The following is a 19,845-nucleotide window of genomic DNA, read 5'->3' as shown; positions in this document are numbered from 1 at the left end:
GACGGACGTTCTCCAGAGCAAGTTCTGGTTCTTTTATCTTTTACTACATAAAATTAACAGCATTTAATCACAAAATATAGAAGCATTTCAAACATGGGAGTCTCTTGAAAGATAGCAGCTGTTTGCGCCATATAAGCGTCAGTGTGAAAACTCACAACTGCGCTTTTGTTTAAATGAGGAACACTGTATTGTATCGCGAGTTATCACGTCCTTCTATTCTTAAAAAGGGTTCATTTTTCCCTTAAAATGAAACTAGAGGAGTTTTAATTTAGTTTGATTGTTTCCTTCTCTCTTTCCCTCACTGATATGTGTGTAATATTCGGTATCTGCTCGCAAAATTCCCATCGTCAGCAGCTGATGGCTCCCTGTGATTGGTTGCCTGCCTTGCCCCTCCCCCGTGATTGGCTCCCCCTCCTGCACTTTGACTGGCTCCCTCAGGGCTTCATGAACCGCCCCAGGAAGAGCGGGCAGTTCGCCTGGTCGCTCCACAGCATGAACAGGAAGGGGCGGAGCACTGAGAAGGACCGGAAGGAGCGGGATAAGGAGAGCGCGGTGGCGGCACCCGCCTCGACGCCGCTCTCCGTCAGCGACAGGAAGGAGCGGTGCTGGGCGTCCGAGAGCGCCAACGGGAGGTACGTGTCCTCCGCCGACAGGCCGCACAGGTTCGGGGATCCAAAGAGGTCCGACAGACCTGGGAGAAAGAGAGGAGTCCGTGTCAGACACCGGGACGGACACGAGTTGGGACGCGCCTTCACACACCTACTCGTACCCATGTCCTCCAGAAGGCCCATGAGGTCTGTGCTAATGTCCAGCTTCATTATGGGCAGAGTGACCTCCACCGTCTCCGGCGTGACCGACTCCATGCTCTTCACCATCCCCCTGATGTTGCTCTCGTCCATCTTGCTCTCCAGCGCCTCAAGGTCTCTGGAGGACAAGGTGTTGGGGAGCAGCACGAAGAGGCGGGCCTGGCCGGATAGGGGCACTGCCGCCACCTGGTGGCAAGGGGGCAGCATGGCACACCATTCACACACACACAGTATATATGATATATGACATATATTTATATATAAATATTTACACACATAGATATAGAGAGAGAGGATGTGTGAGATATATGACATTTGTTTGTTTAAAGGCACTATTATTTTAATTACAAAGTGATCATTTTAACATGTGCATTGGTGTATGGAGTGTATGAAAATTCGTCACGTTAATTAAACCACTTCATTAAAAACTGAAAATGAATCCGGCTGCGAGCAGACAGGTGACACCAGTGTCCTCGATTCGCTCTGGAGAAGCAACAGGAGTGGAGAGAAAGAGAACAGGTGAAGGAGTGTGTCACACCGACACTTTGCCGGCCGAGATGCGCCGCCACACCTGGGCATCGAGCTCCTTGCTGTAGGACAGCGCCATCTTGTACTTGGAGCTGTAGAGCACAGGGACGGGCACCAGGTCCCCTGAGGACGTGAGAAATTCGGCCAGCTCCTTCCTCTGCTGGAACTTCACCAGCCATTTACCTGCAAAAGTGTCCCTCGGTTGTACATGGATCTCACACACACAAGCGAGTGCAGATCGGTCTCACAAGTGGCGATGACTGAAAGAGGCCTAGCGAACCATTGAAGTAGATGGTGTTGAGGACGACGAGCTGGGCAGAGGATGGCAGGGACTTGACCAGGTGTTTGATCCTCTGGTGCGTCTTGTCGGCCACCCAGGCGTTGATCATGTCCACGTTGCGCTCGCCGTTTTCGCTGAGCCGCTGCGGACGGGAGCCGTACAGCACTTCCGACTGGTTCGCGAACGTCTCCTCCAGCTTGAGCTCTGCGAGGAGTGAAGGAGAGGTGGCACCTCTAACAACATCGACGACACACTGCGAAACGATCCAATCCTCTGAGAAGGATGCCAGCATCCACAGAGACACCGAGACAAACTGCAAAGGGTCTGCTCAGACAGTATCGTGTGTACAGCGTGTCGTTATATTTATTGTCCTCCCTATAAGAATAATAATAACCCCCCATATTGCTGAAATCATCGTTAAAGCAGGGAAACAACAAACAAGCTGAACCAAACGAGTGTCATGTTCAGGCGTTACAAGGTGAGGTTGTTCAATGTTAATGTTCCACTTTGTTTCTACGGTTCACAGTTCAACCGCAACAAAAGCATGTGTAAGACATCTGACCTCTTGGCGCACTCTCTTATCCAAAATACAGCAATCAACAGCCATTTCGTCCCTGAGAAGCTCAGGGTGCGTGTCATGTGGAGCGGGTTTCGACCCAATAACCTTCAGGTCCGTGTCTATAACCACTATGCCACCTGCCATCCCAGGTGACAATGAATAGGTTCAGTATGAGGTGTGAGCAAGAAGGCGCACTGAGACGAACGGGAGCCGTGCAGTACGCCTCGCAGTACCGGCGTGGTAGTAGATCTGCGAGGCGATCTCCACGTTCTCCTTCAGCTCCTGCCGCAGGTTCTTCATCTCGCTGTGGAGGCAGGAGAAGAATGAAGGGAGGTGGAGAGCGCGCTCCAGAGACGTTCTGGTCTGACCCCGGGCCCCTGGTCAAACGAGAGAGAAAGAGGCAGCTGTGATCATACTGTACTGTACCCTGCTGTACCATAGCGCATCAGGTACATGATGACACAGGCATCACGTGCTCCTGAGTCGCAGCCATTCATTTTTGTCCTCTCTAGACGACATACTTCGAGGTGTATCTCAGCTGAGTCCTGATGCACCTTACCTGAAAACCTGTCTTTTGCTCACTCTCGCAGTCAGAAAGATGTTTTACTTTATTTTCGCTTTAAACTACATGCAAATGCGAACATGTGGAGGCCCGGCAAAGGACAGCCAAAGGCCTTTGTCATTCATAGCTGCTTCTCATTCCTTGAAGTCCCGCCCCTCTGGCCTTCATACCCAATAGCAGGTTGGTCAGCACCCCGGCGATGCTGATTGGTGAAAAGAGCAGGTTGGAGGAGGGATTTGATTTGCTGAGCAGAGAGTAGAGGTGCATCGAAAATTCCGTCAGCGACTCGACCAGGATCGCTTTCCCGGATCGGCTGTTTTCGGCCTTGCAGGTTTCCCACGGTGTCGTGTAACCGTGGCAACGGGGAGGAGGCTGCGGGGTGGGTGCTATGACAGCAAGAGGAAAAGTCATTGAAAAACCATGAAAGTAATGAGACAGAAAAACGTCAGTGGCACAAGTGGCCCTGTAATAGAGCAACAACAGCAGCAATGACAGCGACAATAGGAACGAATCATCATCCAGAAACTTGCCTTTCACCACAAGCTCCATGGTGTGATTCTTCAGCACCCCGTGTTCCTGCCAGGAGCAGCGGTACACACCCGAGTCCTCCGCTGTGACGTCGTTTACCTTGATGGCCCATGGTCCCAAGTTGGGAGGAGCCCAGTGTATTCTCCTGCTCCCGTTGGCTCCGCCCTCGCTCTCGAGCCCGAGGTCAAGCTCCTCCTTCCCGCTCTGAACTTCTCTGTGCCAAGTTATCAGGATACTGGAGGATTGCGGGGCGGAGGAGCAGGCAAGCGTAATGCTATCCCCGCGTTCGACGTCCAACAGCTCCTCCTGCTGGAGGTCTGTGCTCTCTGCGGGGAGGTACACCAGGGATGGACACTGAGACATGGCGCCGTAGTGCCAGTAGCACACAAGAGGAGAGCTGGACATGTGCGCGTTGGGCTGAGATCCCACCTGTGATGTGCACAAAGAAAGCAGCCTTGAGCCTCATCTTGCGCTCGTCGCCCCACCTCTGCACCCAGCCCTCGGTCACACACTCATAGAGCCCGGCGTCCTTCGGCCCGATCTTGGAGATGGACAGCGAGCTGCTGTGCAGGGCGGGTGCCAGGGTGTCCTGCAGGGGCACGTGTGTCCACGAGTACCTGGGCTCCCCCACCTCGGTGTAGTTGGGCGGGATACAGTGCAGGACCAGGGTGGAGCCCAGGGTCACGTAGAGGTCAGTGGCGGACAGGGACAGCTGCGGGGGACAGCCAGAGATGGGAAGCATCAAGGGCCGAGTTCCAGAACCAACTCGGTCGAGCGGGTGCGGTCGCTCGGCGCGGACAGCGTGCCCTGCTGATGGTTGTATTTACACGCGCGGTGCTGAGGTCACCCATTAAGGCGACATCGCCGACTGCCCCGGGAACGACCGCATGGCTGCGGCGACCCGATGGGCGATGACACGGTCTCAGTTACCTCAGCAAAGAGCAGCAGGGAGAGAATGCGGAGGGTGGTCGAGGCGCTCATCTGCGGGAGAAACAAACACAGGCGTTTGGTAGAAGGGCGCTCACTTCACACTTACCGCGGTGCTTGTGCACCACAAAGGAGTTGCTTACTGGCGACAATCTGCTCGCTTCCCCTTGATGGGGGCGGACGGGAAGCGCCTCAGACACGTTCGCATTCGTACTCGTGAGTCACTTTCCCGCTGCTGTCGCCTGCAAGGCCGCACGGCGCGAAGGACCGCGGTTGAGGAGCCCCGGCCCACCGTGCTCCTTACTCACGGTCCCTCCATGTGGCTGTTCACGCGCCACAAAATACATGTTCCATCCAGGGCGCCGGAATGATGGGACCCTGCGGTGCTCACCTCGAAGGGTGGCGGTCGCGTGGTGCCTCTTTGCCGTCTGTCCGTCCGTCCGTCAATCCGTTTGTCTGTCTGTCTGTCCGTCCGTCCTCGCCTCGCTCTCCCTGTCCCTCGTCGTGCGACAATCATTAACCTGTTTGCTGTTGACTTTGAACACGTGTTTGTTTACACGCTCCGGCTGCTGGACGCATCCGCGCCGATTTACTGGAAGTGACGCCGTTGCCGTTTGGCAGCCGAACGCTGTTTTTCCCCACCGGTTCCAAAGGTGCCCCAGCGGAGGGAGCGTCGCCCGACATCGACGCTGCTTTTCACAACTTCTTCCTCTCTGTGGCACTTTGTCTCTGCGGCCCAGGCCACCTTCTTGGCCGTAGCTCTGCTCACACATCTCACATATGAAATGATCTCACACAGATACGAGAAAGGGGCAGTTTGCTTCATTACTGAGCGTGGAAAAGAGGCTGACCATGACATGATGATGATGATGATGATGATGATGCTGAGCGGCTTCTTCTATTATATTGCGCCCATGATGATCATGCCATGGCACTTTGATAATAAATAAAACGTGAGAAATTAACCTTGACCTATTCACCACATTAACAAGTTTAGTTTGTCTTGGCAACTTCAGCTAAAAGTAGTTCGCCAGCAGTGCGGCCAAAGCGAAGCTGTACAATTAGTCAGCAACGCTGCTCAACCCCAGAATCGCAAATAGGGAGCGACAAAAAACTATTAAACGAGAGGTAGCGTTTGTTCGATGAGATCGATGGTCGATTGGACTCGTCAACTTCCGGCGACTTTTCGACTTCAGCCCAGACGTGAGCAGTCGCACACCGATCGCAAAACGGAAAGGAAAAGTTTCTAAAAGTTTTCTGAAGGCTTCGCGTTTTAGGCCTTTGGCGACAAAAGACATAAAGGATAAACAAGGACACTCTGAAAATGACAAGAGTCCTATGGTAAACGCGGGTCAGATTTCTCAGGGGCAAGGAAAAGTGAAAGTAAGTATTTAGTAGTAAATTCATTTATGCTCGCTAGCAAATTTGCTAACACAACAACAAGTTGTTCAGCGCCGCCAAACAAGCCACGCCGTGGCACACAAGCAGAATAATAAAAAATATGTAAAGTGATGACCGCGCGTCACAACAAGTGCATTTATTTTATTAGAGTTATATGATTATATGTACACTGACTGAGTATTAAGTTAGATTTAAAAAAAAAAGAGCTAATTCCGAGAACAGAATCATGATGATTCCGCGACTCCGAGTGAGTCCAAAATTATACGCATTTTATTTACAACACACACACCTCGTTTAATGAAATGGAGCGCGTGTTGGAGAAAGGTGTGCGTTTTCGCAGCGCTGACACACACACAGAGACACAGACAGACAGCAGACAGAGGGATGTGTGACGTCACGCGGTCCACACTGAGCTTTACGCGCGAGGACTCAGGAGTCACGGTCTCGTTCGAGGGACACGTTTCTCTTGGATGAAAGTAAAGTCGTCCCTAGTGTCGCCTGCTCTACGACTACGTGACCGTACTGTGAGACTGAAGTACTGTACAATACATTGCTGTGTGTTACTTTACTAGACTAGAGTACAGTGGGCGGCGCGATTGTCCGACCCGTGTGGTGGGTGTGCTCGTCACAAACCAGTGCTGTGAACTGGGTGTTGAATGATGACTGGTCCTGTGCGCTGTTGCAGTGCGTGTCCATCATCACGTCGGCAAGCTCTGACCGGCCATTGCTATAGCCTATGGCGACGGAGTTCAGCATCGACGATGCGTTCGCGCTGGAGGGCGAGGAGGATGAGGTCGGCCAGGAGAAGGAGCGGGAGCCAGGAGACGGCGCCTCCTTGACCTTCGGCCCGCTGTCCTTCTCCAAGCCGCAGGGTCTTCCCTCCGCAGCGGTGGGCTCGTCCGACCACAGCTCCCTCAAGTACCAGGTGGGGCGCTCAAGATACGCAGCTTGTGTTTGTTTGTGCCCGCATGCACGTATGCCTGTGTCTCTCTACACCTGTGGTCACTGACCTCCCTCTTGGTGGCTCACGGATGTGGACTTTTGTTCCGTCCTCCTGGATACAGTCCGGCCTCTTCACCACTTTTTCACAGAAATGTTTAACGCATTTTTAGAGGGCGGCGGCACACTGGCTCTTTGGTTTATGCTTGTGCCTCACAGCTCCTGGACTGCGAGTTTGGATATGGGTTGCAATCCATCTCAGTCTGTGTGAAGTTTGTATGTTCTCCCCATGTCTGTGTGAGTTCATGTCAGGTGCTCTGGTTTCCTCCCACACTTCTAAAACATGTGCTTCAGATGAAGTGGTGGCCCGAAATTGCACTCTGTGTGTGTATGTATTCAAACTGTGGTGGAATGACATGCCATTCTGGGTGTACTCTGCCTCACACCCCATATTTCTGGGATAGGCTTCAGACCACCTCAGCCCTGCTCTGAACAAGCAGCTGTTGACAGTTGCTGAATGAATGGACATATTTTTATAGGCATATAGCTTTTGCACAAGGTTTGAGGCACTTTTTTCTTCATTTGAAGGAAAGCAATGTGCCTATTGCTTTATGCAGTAATGTTCAGATTGACACAAAGCGCTGTGTTTCGCTGATCACCGTTACTTACATGGTGACACTTAGTGCCTCTCTATGTCTCCTGCAGAACCTGGAGAATGAAGAGGCCTTGGGCAACAGTGGAAATTCTTCTTTCAATAATTTCTTCAAGATCAGGTGTGTGTGTATTTTAGGTGAAGAATATGAGTCAGTGTGTTTTTACGATGGCAAATTTTAAAACGGATGCATGTCTGCACTCAGTTACTGTGGTTCCTGCCTGGCGGAGAAATTATTTTGAAATGGAGAAATCTCTATTTCTACAAAAGAGAGAGAAGCCAGTAATAAAAGTTTTATCAGAATATTCTGCATGTCAGCACTGCTCCATTGCTGTGCGTTTTGGCCTTAAAAGTCAGTTGAATTCCTTTGAATGCCGTCTCACACACCTGCCCGAAGGCCCTCACTCTCTTGCCTCCATGTCCCCGTTTCTTTCAGTGACCCTGCGACACTCTCCTACTGCAGCTCCCAGTGGTCCTTCAGCACCCTCAGCTCCGTCACTCAGCTCTCTGCCCACTGCTGCAGGTAACACACGTAGTCACACACTGTGTTGGACATACTGGGGGACCCAGAAGAAGATGCCAGGTTCTTGCAGTGCTACACTTAGGGGTTCTAGTGAAGATCCAGCTGCTCAGATGGGTTTGATGTGCTGTGTACCATTCAGTGGTACAAACTGACAGGAGTACAAGTGCATGCTGGTGAAATAATTGGTGTTCGTCTCCGTTAACACTCGGCCTTGTCATCCGCATCTCAGCTGGACGTCCCACCCCCTTGTAAAGAAGAACAGAAGAGTAGTTCTGGCTTCTTTCCTCCTCTTCATCACTGGACTCGGTGTGTATTTCACTTCTCACGCTGTCTCAGCTGGTCCATTTCCCTGCTGCAAGTGACCTCTTTGTCTCTGAGAACAGCATTAGTGGCACTGTGTTTTGTTGGAGTGGTGTCCAGGTCCTTGCAGCAGTGTAAATAACATCCTGGAGTGTTTAAATGAACATGTGATGAACACCCCGAGTCCTGAGGAATGTGGCTCATCTGGCTCCGTGTCTCTCAGCTTTGATTTTCACAGGTGTCGTAATACAGCTGAATCCGCAGGCAGGTAAGAGGTCAGCGTAACGATGACAGCGGGATGGCGACAGGTACGCAAGTTAGTGGTCATCGCAGTGACCGCAGTGCGCTCACCTCTGGCCTTTGTCCCTTTTCTCAAGGTGTGTCTAGTGCCATTTTTTTTGTGCCTGGATTTCTGCTGTTTATCCCTGGCGGTATGTATTGTGTACCTTTTACACCTGTCTTACACTTCCAGCTTCTCGGACGTCTTTGTGCTTCTCTCCAGGGCCAGGTTGCCAGTAGGCTACATGTTGTAAACACTGAGAAGTGTTACAGGATGATTTTATTTTACCTGAAATAAATTTAATACCCAAACAGTAATGGGGATTGTAGAATCATGAGCTGTATGAATTGTCCAGGGTTTAGTATGTGTAGCAGAATGGCTAGTGAAATGACTTTTGTTGTTGAACTAATTGTAGTAATTGCATAATAGCAATGGATCTGCGCAGCATGTCTTGCATTGTTACGACAGTGGCTGTGTCGTAATGTTCTCTTTCCGCTCTCGTGCTCAGCGTACCATGTGATCTACATCATCTGTGCAGTTCGAGGACACAGAGGATTCAAGTTCTTCTATTTGCCATATTTTGAGAAGTGAAGTTCAGCCTTGTTTGTATCAATTCCAAAGCCAAAAATGTTGGGATTTAGTCAGTTTTGTGTATTTAAATGTTGCCCTTTTTGCATTACTTTGCCACTTTTTTGTAATGACTGACCACTACTAACTCCTGACCACTGGTTTCTATGTTTCTCAGAAGTTTATTGTGCGAGAGAAGGAATTTCTAGTTTTTGTTAAGTGTAATTTACTGTGACACTACAATAAAACTTTAAGTTTAAAACTTGTTGGTTTTCATCACTTCTTTTGAAAAAATCTTTTCTTTCTAGATTTAATTTAGAATTCAGCAGGAAGTGTTATCCCACTTTTGAGTATATGTGAATTGCAGTATATAATCAAACAGCATATCAACACGACGTCCGTGCTAGTATGTTAACGTAAATTATGTTTTCTCGATACTTTGACCCAAAGCAGCTCAGTCACAGCAGTTGACCAGTTTGTGCAACTAGATATTTTACAGGACCAACATTCATACATTTACCAGATGCTTTCTCCAGAGCAACAACAGTACATGGATAACAGACGAAGAGCTGTAGACATGGACACGGGACAGGTGGGATTCCTAAACTTAAGCACAGCTTGCTTGTAGGACACCTTTACAACGTTTTTATTTTTTTTTTCCCCTCAGCCTTCGAAATTGACTATTAACGTGAATATTGACCCGATTTCTGTGAAGATGCTACAGAATTACAGTTCGAGTTCTACAGAAGTGCATAAAAACACACAGTGATGTACAAAATGGGTCGTGGAAACTAGACCTCGGACGCCACAAGGGGGTTCTCCGATTCTGCCCGAGTCAGTCCCGGTCAATGCGACTAAATTCGACGGAATTCGACTAAATTCGGCTGAATTCGCCACGTCCGACTCGCTCCGAGACTCCGCCTCTCACGGCGCCCACAACAAGGATGGAGGAAGTCGCTCGCAAGCTCAGCGCCGAGGGCATCCAGAAACGAGTGCTCAGTGCCGGCAGAGGAGACGCGCCGACCTTTCCAGATGGAACGAAGGTAGGAGGGAGTGCCCTGGCCTGGGTGCTGGAGCCGCGGGCAGGAGTGACGCTAGACGGGCGCACAGGACGGCGACGCCATTTCGCTGCGCGTAGCTCGATTCAGTCTCGAGCTGCCTCAGCCCCACCGCTAGCTAGTCTAGTGGCCGTGTTTTCCGAGACGCCTGTCTGTCCGTCTCAGCGACGCTGTTTGAATTTGAACCGACGCTTGTGAATCGTACCTTCTATTATGACCAACTCCAAATTTAAACGACGGCTTACGAAATTCTGGATGTGTTATTTATTTCATTTTGACCTGTTTATTTAACGCCACTCTTTTGAGCGGGCGGAGCTTCTGCACCGAAGTCGTATTTTTCGCACTGGTGATTGGCGCTGTGCCCCAGGTCGTTTGGCTATTGGCTTACGGCGACGTCACGCAAAAGTTACTCTTCCGTCGTTTCTTTCTGCACGGCTGTTGGTCCAGATAGACGTCAGTCATTATTACTGGGGCTTTGCGATTGGTCGAGCTTCATGACCGATGAGACACCATCAAATCAGAAGACGTCTTATGACAGTACAGCCGTCGTTTCTGCCAACATCCGGTCTCGAATCGCTGCTTGAAAAATAAGGGGAAAAAATGCAATTTAGAATTTATTATTTATAACTCGTTTACCTTTGAGTTATACATTAAAGTTTTCGTGTAGTTCTGTACTTCCCCCCCCATTTTGCTGCTTCCCGACCTCCCTTTTGTCTTGCACGCGTTTGGTAAGTTGAGAGCTAGACGTTTTTAAGCAATAGACGATTCGTGGCCAAATAAGTAGAAAAATGTTAGGGAACCGGAGAGAGAAAGTTATATCTTATTATCTGTCATATATGTTGGTTATTAATGGGCCATACCTGGTAAGGTACACAGAGATTACGACAAGGGCTGTAACAACAGTGTAGCGCCCCACCCTGCAGCTACTGGAGAGGTTCAGGAGAGAGAGAGGATTCCAGGAAAATTCTCTTTGTGGAATACATACCTGTCTTTACAGAGACAATATAAGACTGCATGCTTCACATTAAGGACTTCTCCCAGGTCACTCTGAGACCCTCTGCTCCACACAATGGTTAGGGCGATACCCCTTGAACCCCCCAGAATTCCCCTGTGGCAAACGAAGCATCATCAACATAACAACCAATCAGAGAGGAGCACAGGACTAGTTTCAATCGGGTCAAGGGGCACTAGTCCTTGTCCAAATCGGTTGACATTTTTAATGTAACATTGTAAATCTCTTCGGGATCAATGTCCTTCCTCAATTAATACATAATAATAATAATAATAATAAATGACAAGTAACTGTGACAATGTGCAGCGCTACTGCAGGGCCACCTGTGCAGTTCGAAGCCACAACCACTGTACGTCCATGGGTCCTCTCCCATAGGTGGTGTTCCACTACCGCACGAGCCTGCTGGACGGCACGGTGCTAGATGACTCGCGGACGATGGGAGGTCGCTCCAAGCCTATGGAGCTCATCCTGGGGAAGAAATTCAAGTTGCCCGTATGGGAGCACGTGGTTACCACCATGAGGGAGGGTGAGATCGCCGAGTTCACCTGTGACACCAAGGTAGCATCCCTGGCTCCTCCCCCTCTCCCTGCCTGGTACAATGTAGGCTGTGACCGCTTACCCGGTGACCCCTCCCATCTCTTCCCGACGCAGCACACGGCTCTGTACCCCCTTGTCTCTCAGTCCCTGAGGAACATCAGCGTGGGAAAGGACCCCCTGGAGGGTCAGAGGCACTGCTGTGGTATCGCGCAGATCCATTCGCATCACTCGCTGGGCCATCAGGACCTGGACAGCCTGCAGGCCCACTCTCAGCCGCTGGTCTTCACTCTGGAGCTGCTGCAGGTGATTCGTCTCGTTCGATGTCCTGGACGAGCTGCCGGTGGACGTGGACAGAGCGACGTCTGGCCTTGCTGTCATCCACCAAAGCTGCTTTCGGAAATGTACACAGTGAGGGGTGAAAGCAGGGCGCGGTGACATAGTGGTGTCACAGTACTGGGGGTACTTAGAGCCTTCGCCTTGCACTCAGATGACCTGGGTTAAAAATCCCTCCGTCCTGTTGCAGTTCCCCTGAAACAATACAGTAAGAATTACCCTGCTATGCAAATTGGTGAATGTGTGCTAGCAGCTTAATGCTGTAACTTAGCAGGAAAGCAACAGGAAATTGAATCAATAATAGTAATAGTATTGATTCTGCTTTTTTCAGTTATGATTTTTTGCTTAATTGATTGTAAAAAAAAAAGACTTAATAATAAGCTGTTCACTTGAAAAGCAGGTAAATTATAATTATTGAAAAGACCTGAGCTTTAATTCATTCATTCATTCAATCATTCATTAATTCGTTCAGCTGTTTGCCATAGTTATTCCCCTTTAATAAGTACTCATGTTTTCCTCTGGGAAATGTACAGTGCTGAGGACTTAGTACCGCTCCATTTGTCGTGTAACCAACTGATGGCTCTAGTGTTACCGCAGTATGGAATGACACCTGCCATGTCTGTATTACAGTGGCTTGTAACCATAAGCCATTTTTTCAGCTGCAACTTTTCTGGAAAACCTTGCTGCACTGCGGACGCGGTCCAGTATCTTTTCCTTATTGAACGATATGGGAGGGGCTCCTTGCTCCAGTGATGGTTGGATGGTTGGATGAACTTCGCACTGCCTGTGGACTGACCCCCAGCGGCCTTCTGACTGTCATCTGCGGCTCGTCTCCAGGTGCTGCCTCCCGGCTCCTTCCGGCTGGACACGTGGGCGATGACCGACGAGGAGAAGCTGGAGGCCGTGCCTCAGATGCACGAGGAGGGCAATGTGCTTTACAAAAAAGGTGACATTGCTGCTGCCGCTGAGAAGTACCACAACGCCATTGCCTGTCTGAAGAACATGCAGATGAAGGTGAGCTTGTCTTTGCTGGAGGGGGTGTCTGTACCAAGGGACAGAATTTCACATTTCATTATGTGCTGTGGACCAGTAGGTGGCACAGTGGTTAGAGCTGCTGCCTTCCAATGTAAAGGGTCCAGTTTGCAGCCCCACTCCTGCTGTAGTACCGTTGATCAAGGTTTTTACTCTGAATTGATACCGTAAGAATTACCCTGCTGTATAAATGGGCTTAATCAATGTGGCCTAACAGTGCAACTCCCTTTGGAGAAAAGGAATAATAGATAATATACATTATACATATATAATGTACGGCAGTTTCTTATTGCTGCTGTTTTCATCCAGAAAATGTTCATAACATAACAGTTCCTCCTTAACCACTGTACCAGAGTATTGTTTCCATGTTCAGAGTTCACTTGAAAAGTGTTCATATCTGAGCTTCCATATCCTTGTGGTCCATGTTTTCTCAGGTCAGTCAAGTGTAAATGTGGTAATGAACCACACTGTAGTACAATTGTGTGCATTGAGGGCCCGCCCCTTTTCCACTGCTCTGTCCAATCAGGAGCGACCAGGTGATGAGGGCTGGATCCGTTTGGACCACATGATCACACCGCTGCTCCTCAACTACTGCCAGTGCAAGTTGTTACAGGGCCAGTACTACGAGGTTCTGGACCATTGTTCTTCTATACTCTTCAAATACGAGGGTGAGGCTTCTTTCCGTTTGTTTTTTGTCTGCAGATGAGTTTTGCAACGTGAAATTGAGCTGTTAAACCCGGAGACAGTTAACTGAACAGCTGGGACTTTTATTGTTGAGCTCAATAGTCAATTTGTGGCATCACGTGGTGGTGGAGGATGCTTTGAGCTGTCATCCTGGGGCTCCCTCGGCCGTTCACGCGTGCTCTCCTTCCTCCGTGCAGATAATGTGAAGGCGTACTACAAGCGCGGCAAGGCGCATGCCGCCGTCTGGAACGAGGTGGAAGCGCGAGCCGACTTCACCAAGGTGGCGGAGCTGGATCCGTCGCTGGCGTCCTCGGTGGCGCGGGAGCTGCGTGCCTTGGAGGAGCGCATCCGCGAGAAGCAGAAGGAGGAGAAGAGCCGCTACAAGAACCTGTTTGCCTCGACCCCGACTGCCGCCTCCAGCGTGAGTCCCGCCGCCCGATGACCACGGCACCGGAATGCAGCTGGCCTCCTTTGTGCCTCTTACCACTCTTGTGTATTTTAGCAAGTCCGGTGTGTGTGTGTGTGTGTGTGTCTACAGGCCACATGGACTCCACTGTTGTGTTGCTATGTAGCTTTATTTACCACCGTAACTGTTACTTAGTCTGTATGCATTGGTTTCGCCTGCCTCCTTAGCTGCTCTACCTTCAAGGCGTGCTTTAAAAACAGAGCTGCTGAAACTTGTCTTTCTGTATCTGCAGCTTGAGTGGGTGGTGTAAATGGTGTAAACGTCCGTTGTACTTTCTGCTAACTAGTCTGCGAGGCTTTTAAGCTTCTGCGGCTTCTGTTCGGTCCAGTTCGTGGAGCCGTGTGTCAGGATCATCTTCTGTTTTCTTTCATTCTCCTCTTCTCTCTCAGGGCTGAAAGCAGAGAACTTGTTTCTCATGTGCCAAGAAAAGGGGAGAGGTCTCACACACACACACACACACACACACACCAGAAACACACTACACCTCAGACATAGATGCCCCTTGTCAAGATTTTTACTTTGAAGTTGCTGGCAAGGACACCAAAAAGTTATTAAAAAAAAAAAAAAAGTGCTTTTATAACACCCCCCCCCCCACCACCATTTTCCAGAATATTTATCATATTGTCTTTACACCTGCCCTAGTTATTTATCTTAATTTTTGTATATTCATTGTTATCCTGTATACTCTGTCTTTGTGTTGTTGACTGTATTAATGATGATGCTAGTTTTTGAAAATGTCGGAGACTGGAGAGCTTCACAGCAGAACGAAGATAGAGTGAATTTGGAAGCCTTTTCCTTTCTGTATGTTTCAGTATTAAGGTAAATTTCTGCATAAATGATATCGTATAGCAGCGCCTTTTCTCGTCTGTACCATACCACGTAACCTCTGTGTAGCCCAGCCCTGGTGTGGTGTGACTGTGACACTTCGAATAAAGAGAGCCCATCACCTCACGCAGCCTTCGGTCTCTTACTCTCTGGGGACGGAACACCAACAGACAACATTCTACACAAAAACTTTATTTGGTTCAACTGCAAAAATTACAAATATTCACATCAAAGGGACTCATGTGATGGGTATTGGAAGGACTAAGAAAAGCAGGAATGATTTGTAATGGGGTTCAGAGTTTGTGTCACTGCAGAGGGGGTTGTAATGGGCGGGGCAGCGCGGTGCTGCGTGGGTGTGTGCTTTGGACAGGTTTTATGTGCGAGCACTTCGTTCCGTCTCGGCCAAACACTCTCTGACGAGCGCTCGAGCGTGGATGATGCCTGTTGGGAAATGAAGCAGTTAGCGAATAAGTGTTTGACACAGCATAGCTTCAGACTTGCAGAACTTTTTACACAGTTGGACACAAACAGTAGGAATAAGGGCTACAAAACAAATACTGTACAGGTGGCACTAACTGGAGAGAGAGTCATTCAGCAGGGAGGGCACTGGCTTAAGGGTTTAGACCTGGGCAAAACAACACCTACAAAGTGCAAATTCATTCCTATTTGCAGAAGTGTTTCTAGTGTTTGTCATTTAAGTCTATATGCTTTCTGCTTTATTTACATTTTATAAGCAGTGTGGAACATTTTATGAGTGGGTGGAAAAGACAAAAAATCAGTAGCTGGAGGTCCCTGCTGGGGATGATGTGGTGTGTCAGTGATGAAGGCATTTGACAAAATTAGCTTTACTTCCTGCATTAGGAGGCATTTCCCTTCAGTGGGCTGCAGTGCACTATCTACTGAACTCTACTGCCATTTTTCTTTTGCACAGCACATCCATGTCACTTTTATAGTATTTTTAGTCAGTTCAGAAATATGTTAAAACAGAGCAAACTTAGTACACACTGAGATTTGCTGTCAAAATCACTCTCTTACACACACTCACTCGTTTACCCGTGGGACTGGGCTGCTGAACCATCTGGATCTCCAAAGCAGACTATTTCTGTTTGTGATCAGGGGTGACGCCCCTGCTCTGGCCACAGCGGACAGTACCTCTCTTGAGCCTCTCCATGGCGCTCTTACTGCCGGCGTACGTGGGCCGGATCTCGCGACCCATCTCCTCGATGACAGAGAGCAGCTCACTGTAGGTGGATCCCTGGGACACCTTCACTGGCTAGGAGAGATTCGCACGTCACGACGACGGCCCGGGCAGAGATGCGGGCGAGTGCGCGCACACACGTGGACCTACTGGACTTGTGAATTAAAAAGCCACAAGCTTCGTAGAGACGCCTGCAGTAGTTCAGTAAACACGTGTGATGTGAAAGGGTGTAAGTGGGACACACACTGAGTGACTGACTGAGGCGAAAGCACAGCCCGTCGCCGTGTGTTACCTGCACAAAGCCCATGGACGGGGGGCCAAAGTCACTGAATGCCGGTCGGAAGGTGGAAGAGGACGGTAATGAAGGAGAAGGAACGCTGGACCCTGAGAAAAAGGATAAAATAAAGTTAAATACAGTCAGTGTGTGACCACAGTACACTAGACTAGTTACTACTACTAGTTAGTACTAGGAGCTCTTTTCTTAGGTTAGGCTACTCAACTTAAGTTAAGTCTTAAGACTCAAGTTTAGTTGACCGTTTTCTCCAAAGCAACTTAGAGTGTTACAAGTTACTTACACCAGTAGACAGCTGGGTATTACTGGAACTATTCGGGGTAAATACCTTGCTCAAGCCTTGGCTTGGGTACAGCAGCTGGAGGTATCGGACTTGCAACCTAACTTGAAGTAGCTCATGGTGGTGATGATATGCTACCAGCAGCAGCTGTCCCGCCGGTACTTTTTTTAGCACGGTACGCAGTGTTAGTGGCAGTGAGGGCGCGGGCTCTTCGACACTCACCCGGTGGTGTGTGGTTCGAGCCCGTGGGGGCCGGCGCGATCGGTTTGTAACTCATCCCAGACGGAGCCGCTCCAGCTCCTCCTTCTCCTTCCTCTCCTTTCCTCTCCCTACTCCCGGCCCAGTCCACTTCCTCTTCTTACTTCATTTCCGGTTCCGGTCTGCGGATCCGCACTTCCGCTCAAGAACGTAATACTAGAGAAGACAGCGACAGAGGAGGAGAGTATAAAGATAAACAAGTATAAAAAATGAACCGGGAAAACAGATTACATATAGATGAAAATGTTGAACGGTTTACACACGATTTAGTTTGTTTTTTAGGTGAGTGTTGGATAGTAGTATGGTACCATGTGATTTTATTTGAGAGCACTATTATATATATATATATAACATAGGTCAGGTTTTTAAATTTTTATTATTAGAGAGTTTGCATTCATGGATATGGAATTTGCTTCAGAATAAAATTAAACTGATTAAAAAAACAGTTTGTTGTCCTCCTTGCAGCAACCAAAGAAACTAAAGAGCACATTTTTCCACAACAGTGACACTGGTGTGCGATGATCAATATTTACACTTTTCACCAACGTGTTACACTGTGTGTACTGCACTACAGTTTCAAACTGATCTCCACAGTTTGTGTCCAAGTCTTTTTTTGAATTTCCCAAGATAATGACTTGCTGGGCAAATTCTGTTGATCGTCTTAAATGATACCTCTTTAACCTTATTTATGAGCAGACATTTTTGTGGTAACAACCTCATATAGGAACTGCAGAACGAGATGACGTAGAAGACAGTTATGTCTTCATGAAATAATCCCTGAATGGCTTTGATCTTGTTTTTTGAAGTCAGAGAGAAGTGTCTTACCAGTTGATGACTCTTTTGGGTTGAGTGATGGCAAATCCATGGAGAAATGTCTGGGGAGATCCTTGAGAAGCATATGAGTACAAGAAGAAATAGCATTAATGACAGTCAGGAATTCCCTTGATGATGTGGGAAAGATTAAAATGATCAATGAATTCCTTGAAAAGAAATAAACACCTTTGGAACTCAGCCACCAGCGGAAAATTCTTAACACACCAATTCTTAGAGAACAAAGACTTCTTTTTAAGACAGCTCTATTATTCTATATAAATAACTGTGTGGAGAGAAGTTATGTTTGTAAATTAAAGACCAAGACAGAAGTACCTTTTGTGGAAAGCTGATAATTTAAATAACATTCTGTCAGTGCTGTAATTGCAAAACAAAAGAACGTTAAGGTCACCAAATTGTGTATAATGGAGTATAAAGCATCAGATAGAGGATGGGTATTTTAGGTAATATTTTATCAAGTGAATCTAAATGTATAGTTCCAGGTGGTAAAGAGTATTCTGTTTGGTTTGTTGGCTTGTCAAGATGCAGAGATAGAGTGGCGCATGTCAATGTGGCGAAGCCCTCTGTCTCGAAGGAAGGTCTCTTGGGAGCCAGAGATTTTCCCAGAGTTTCTCCTTTGTCTTCTCAATAATAGGATTAAACCTGAGAGAGCATCTTTTATCTCATCTTTGTGGATTATCATCCCAAAATAAGTGACATTATTTTCCACTGGAATATTGGAAATATTGGAAAATTCACACTTTAACTACCATAAGCTCACATTGTTTTATAAATATATAAAGTAGATCCCTTTGCTCACTCAGTGTGGTGACAGCTGGTAGTGTAGTGGTTAGTGTTACTACCTTTGGGCCCAAAATTTGTAGGGTCAATCCCTACCTCTAGCTGCAATACCCTTGAGCAACATACTTCCCCTAAATTGCTCCACTAAAATTACCCAGCTGTGTCAATAGGTAGATGATTATAAGCATCTCATAATTGTCACCTTAACATTGTAAGTTGCTTTGGAGAAATGTATTGGCTAAGTGAATAAATGTAAATGGTGTCCTCAGCTAAGTGATTGATGATAAAAGTGCTGTTGGATTCCTGTAAGAGCTCTCCTCTTTATGAAGTGTGACAGTGAGGAGAAAGGGGGGAACCTTCTCTGACTCTTCTTTCCACACAAAACTGACAAAAAGTTGTTCCTCTGAGTTCACCTGAACCACTGCTGGCACTGTGTCAGTTTGTGTTCACTGGTGTCAAAGGCTTTATGACAATAGGAAAAATTGCAAATAAAACTCTGTTCTAGGGTGACATCAGAGGCAGGGCCTAGGGGCTCCTCACAGGAAGCTTCTGGCCTCTGTGGAAACACACGAGTGGACTGCTCTTCCTCCCGCTCAAAGTTGCTGCTTTGCTTTGTAACAAACGTGCCACACCGGTTCGTCATCCTTACTTGGCGTCAGTGCTGCGGGCTGCAAAGTAGAGTACTGCACTGTATAAGTACCGTTATGGCTGATTTTAAAATGTACATCTTTTAAAAAAAAAAAAAAAAAAAAAAAAAAAGTCACTGACCCCGACGTGATTTGAACACGCAACCTTCTGATCTGGAGTCAGACGCGCTACCGTTGCGCCACGAGGTCTGAGGCGCCAAGAGCGCCACATCCGTTTTCAGGGGCACTGCACGCGCCACTCGCGTGCCGAATCGAGACGTGAACAGTCCTGAGCGCTTCATTTCCTCTATGTCTGTGTTTCCATCGCTCCCTTCACGCATTCGTTCGTTTGCCCTTTCTTCTGCTTCTTAGTTTGTTCAGCATGATGATCCTCACTCGGGTCCACTCGTTTTTTCTCTGCAAAGTGCAAAAAAGCAATCAGTAGCGCCCTCTTTGTCTGCGTTCCGTGAGCGCGTCTGTCGGTACGTGTGCTACGTCACGCACGTGCAGCTTTCGCGCGCGCCCCACCCCCGACACAAAGCCATTGCAAAATTTTGTGCAGAAACATTACAGGTGAAACGCGTGTGGCAAAAATGCATGTGGTTAACTCTGTGTGTGGGGGGGGGGGCAGCAGCGCTACAGTAACAATATGAATCAGGTGACACAGCAAAAGGGACAGTAAGGATAGTGTGAACACAGTACAAACACAGTATGTTGAAGGGCCCCAGTTCCCATGATTCCTTCACTTTGGTTGTATTCCTATGTCAGACCCTCACGTGAC

At 48.3% G+C, this 19,845-nt stretch overlaps 4 protein-coding genes and 1 non-coding gene across 8 annotated transcripts; 2 read left to right on the top strand and 3 right to left on the bottom strand.

Moving 5' to 3' along the window:
* Positions 1–11: 11 nt before the first annotated feature.
* serping1 (serpin peptidase inhibitor, clade G (C1 inhibitor), member 1) lies at positions 12–6,367 on the bottom strand. 2 transcript variants are annotated; one of them, XM_018735917.2, is made up of 10 exons: positions 6,225–6,367; positions 4,194–4,244; positions 3,693–3,975; positions 3,266–3,589; positions 2,906–3,121; positions 2,407–2,550; positions 1,615–1,818; positions 1,378–1,517; positions 770–992; positions 12–691 (listed from the first exon to the last, which is right to left on the bottom strand). In XM_018735917.2, exons 1-10 carry the CDS (start codon positions 6,345–6,347, stop codon positions 435–437), a joined length of 1,965 nt encoding a protein of 654 aa, XP_018591433.1. In that variant the 5' UTR covers positions 6,348–6,367; the 3' UTR covers positions 12–434. The 2 variants fall into 2 exon arrangements, with proteins under 2 accessions (XP_018591433.1, XP_018591432.1); XM_018735916.1 differs by lacking the exon at positions 6,225–6,367 and adding an exon at positions 4,582–4,722.
* Positions 6,308–9,086, top strand: tmem134 (transmembrane protein 134). 2 transcript variants are annotated; one of them, XM_018735922.2, is made up of 7 exons: positions 6,308–6,516; positions 7,236–7,303; positions 7,619–7,705; positions 7,935–8,011; positions 8,229–8,273; positions 8,383–8,436; positions 8,794–9,086. In XM_018735922.2, the coding sequence occupies exons 1-7, from the start codon at positions 6,328–6,330 to the stop codon at positions 8,874–8,876; spliced, it is 603 nt and encodes a 200-aa protein (XP_018591438.1). In that variant the 5' UTR covers positions 6,308–6,327; the 3' UTR covers positions 8,877–9,086. The 2 variants fall into 2 exon arrangements, with proteins under 2 accessions (XP_018591438.1, XP_018591437.1); XM_018735921.2 differs by lacking the exon at positions 8,794–9,086 and having other exon boundaries at positions 8,383–8,787.
* A 670-nt stretch (positions 9,087–9,756) lies between these two features.
* On the top strand, positions 9,757–14,922 carry aip (aryl hydrocarbon receptor interacting protein). Its single transcript, XM_018735930.2, has 6 exons — positions 9,757–9,895; positions 11,298–11,480; positions 11,574–11,762; positions 12,630–12,806; positions 13,351–13,492; positions 13,706–14,922. The coding sequence occupies exons 1-6, from the start codon at positions 9,797–9,799 to the stop codon at positions 13,948–13,950; spliced, it is 1,035 nt and encodes a 344-aa protein (XP_018591446.1). The 5' UTR covers positions 9,757–9,796; the 3' UTR covers positions 13,951–14,922.
* A 66-nt stretch (positions 14,923–14,988) lies between these two features.
* Positions 14,989–16,948, bottom strand: cdk2ap2 (cyclin dependent kinase 2 associated protein 2). 2 transcript variants are annotated; one of them, XM_018735933.2, is made up of 4 exons: positions 16,792–16,948; positions 16,290–16,381; positions 15,853–16,072; positions 14,989–15,240 (listed from the first exon to the last, which is right to left on the bottom strand). In XM_018735933.2, the coding sequence occupies exons 1-3, from the start codon at positions 16,844–16,846 to the stop codon at positions 15,896–15,898; spliced, it is 324 nt and encodes a 107-aa protein (XP_018591449.1). In that variant the 5' UTR covers positions 16,847–16,948; the 3' UTR covers positions 14,989–15,240; positions 15,853–15,895. The 2 variants fall into 2 exon arrangements, with proteins under 2 accessions (XP_018591449.1, XP_018591448.1); XM_018735932.2 differs by having other exon boundaries at positions 15,952–16,072; positions 16,792–16,947.
* Positions 16,949–19,202: 2,254 nt separating this feature from the next.
* On the bottom strand, positions 19,203–19,274 carry trnaw-cca (transfer RNA tryptophan (anticodon CCA)). The gene has a single exon. It is a non-coding gene; the product is annotated as a tRNA-Trp (tRNA).
* Positions 19,275–19,845: the final 571 nt, after the last annotated feature.

Source organism: Scleropages formosus, chromosome 16 (assembly GCF_900964775.1).
Source record: "Scleropages formosus chromosome 16, fSclFor1.1, whole genome shotgun sequence".
Lineage (NCBI taxonomy): Eukaryota > Metazoa > Chordata > Actinopteri > Osteoglossiformes > Osteoglossidae > Scleropages > Scleropages formosus.
This window is presented reverse-complemented; position numbering and strand designations above follow the sequence as displayed.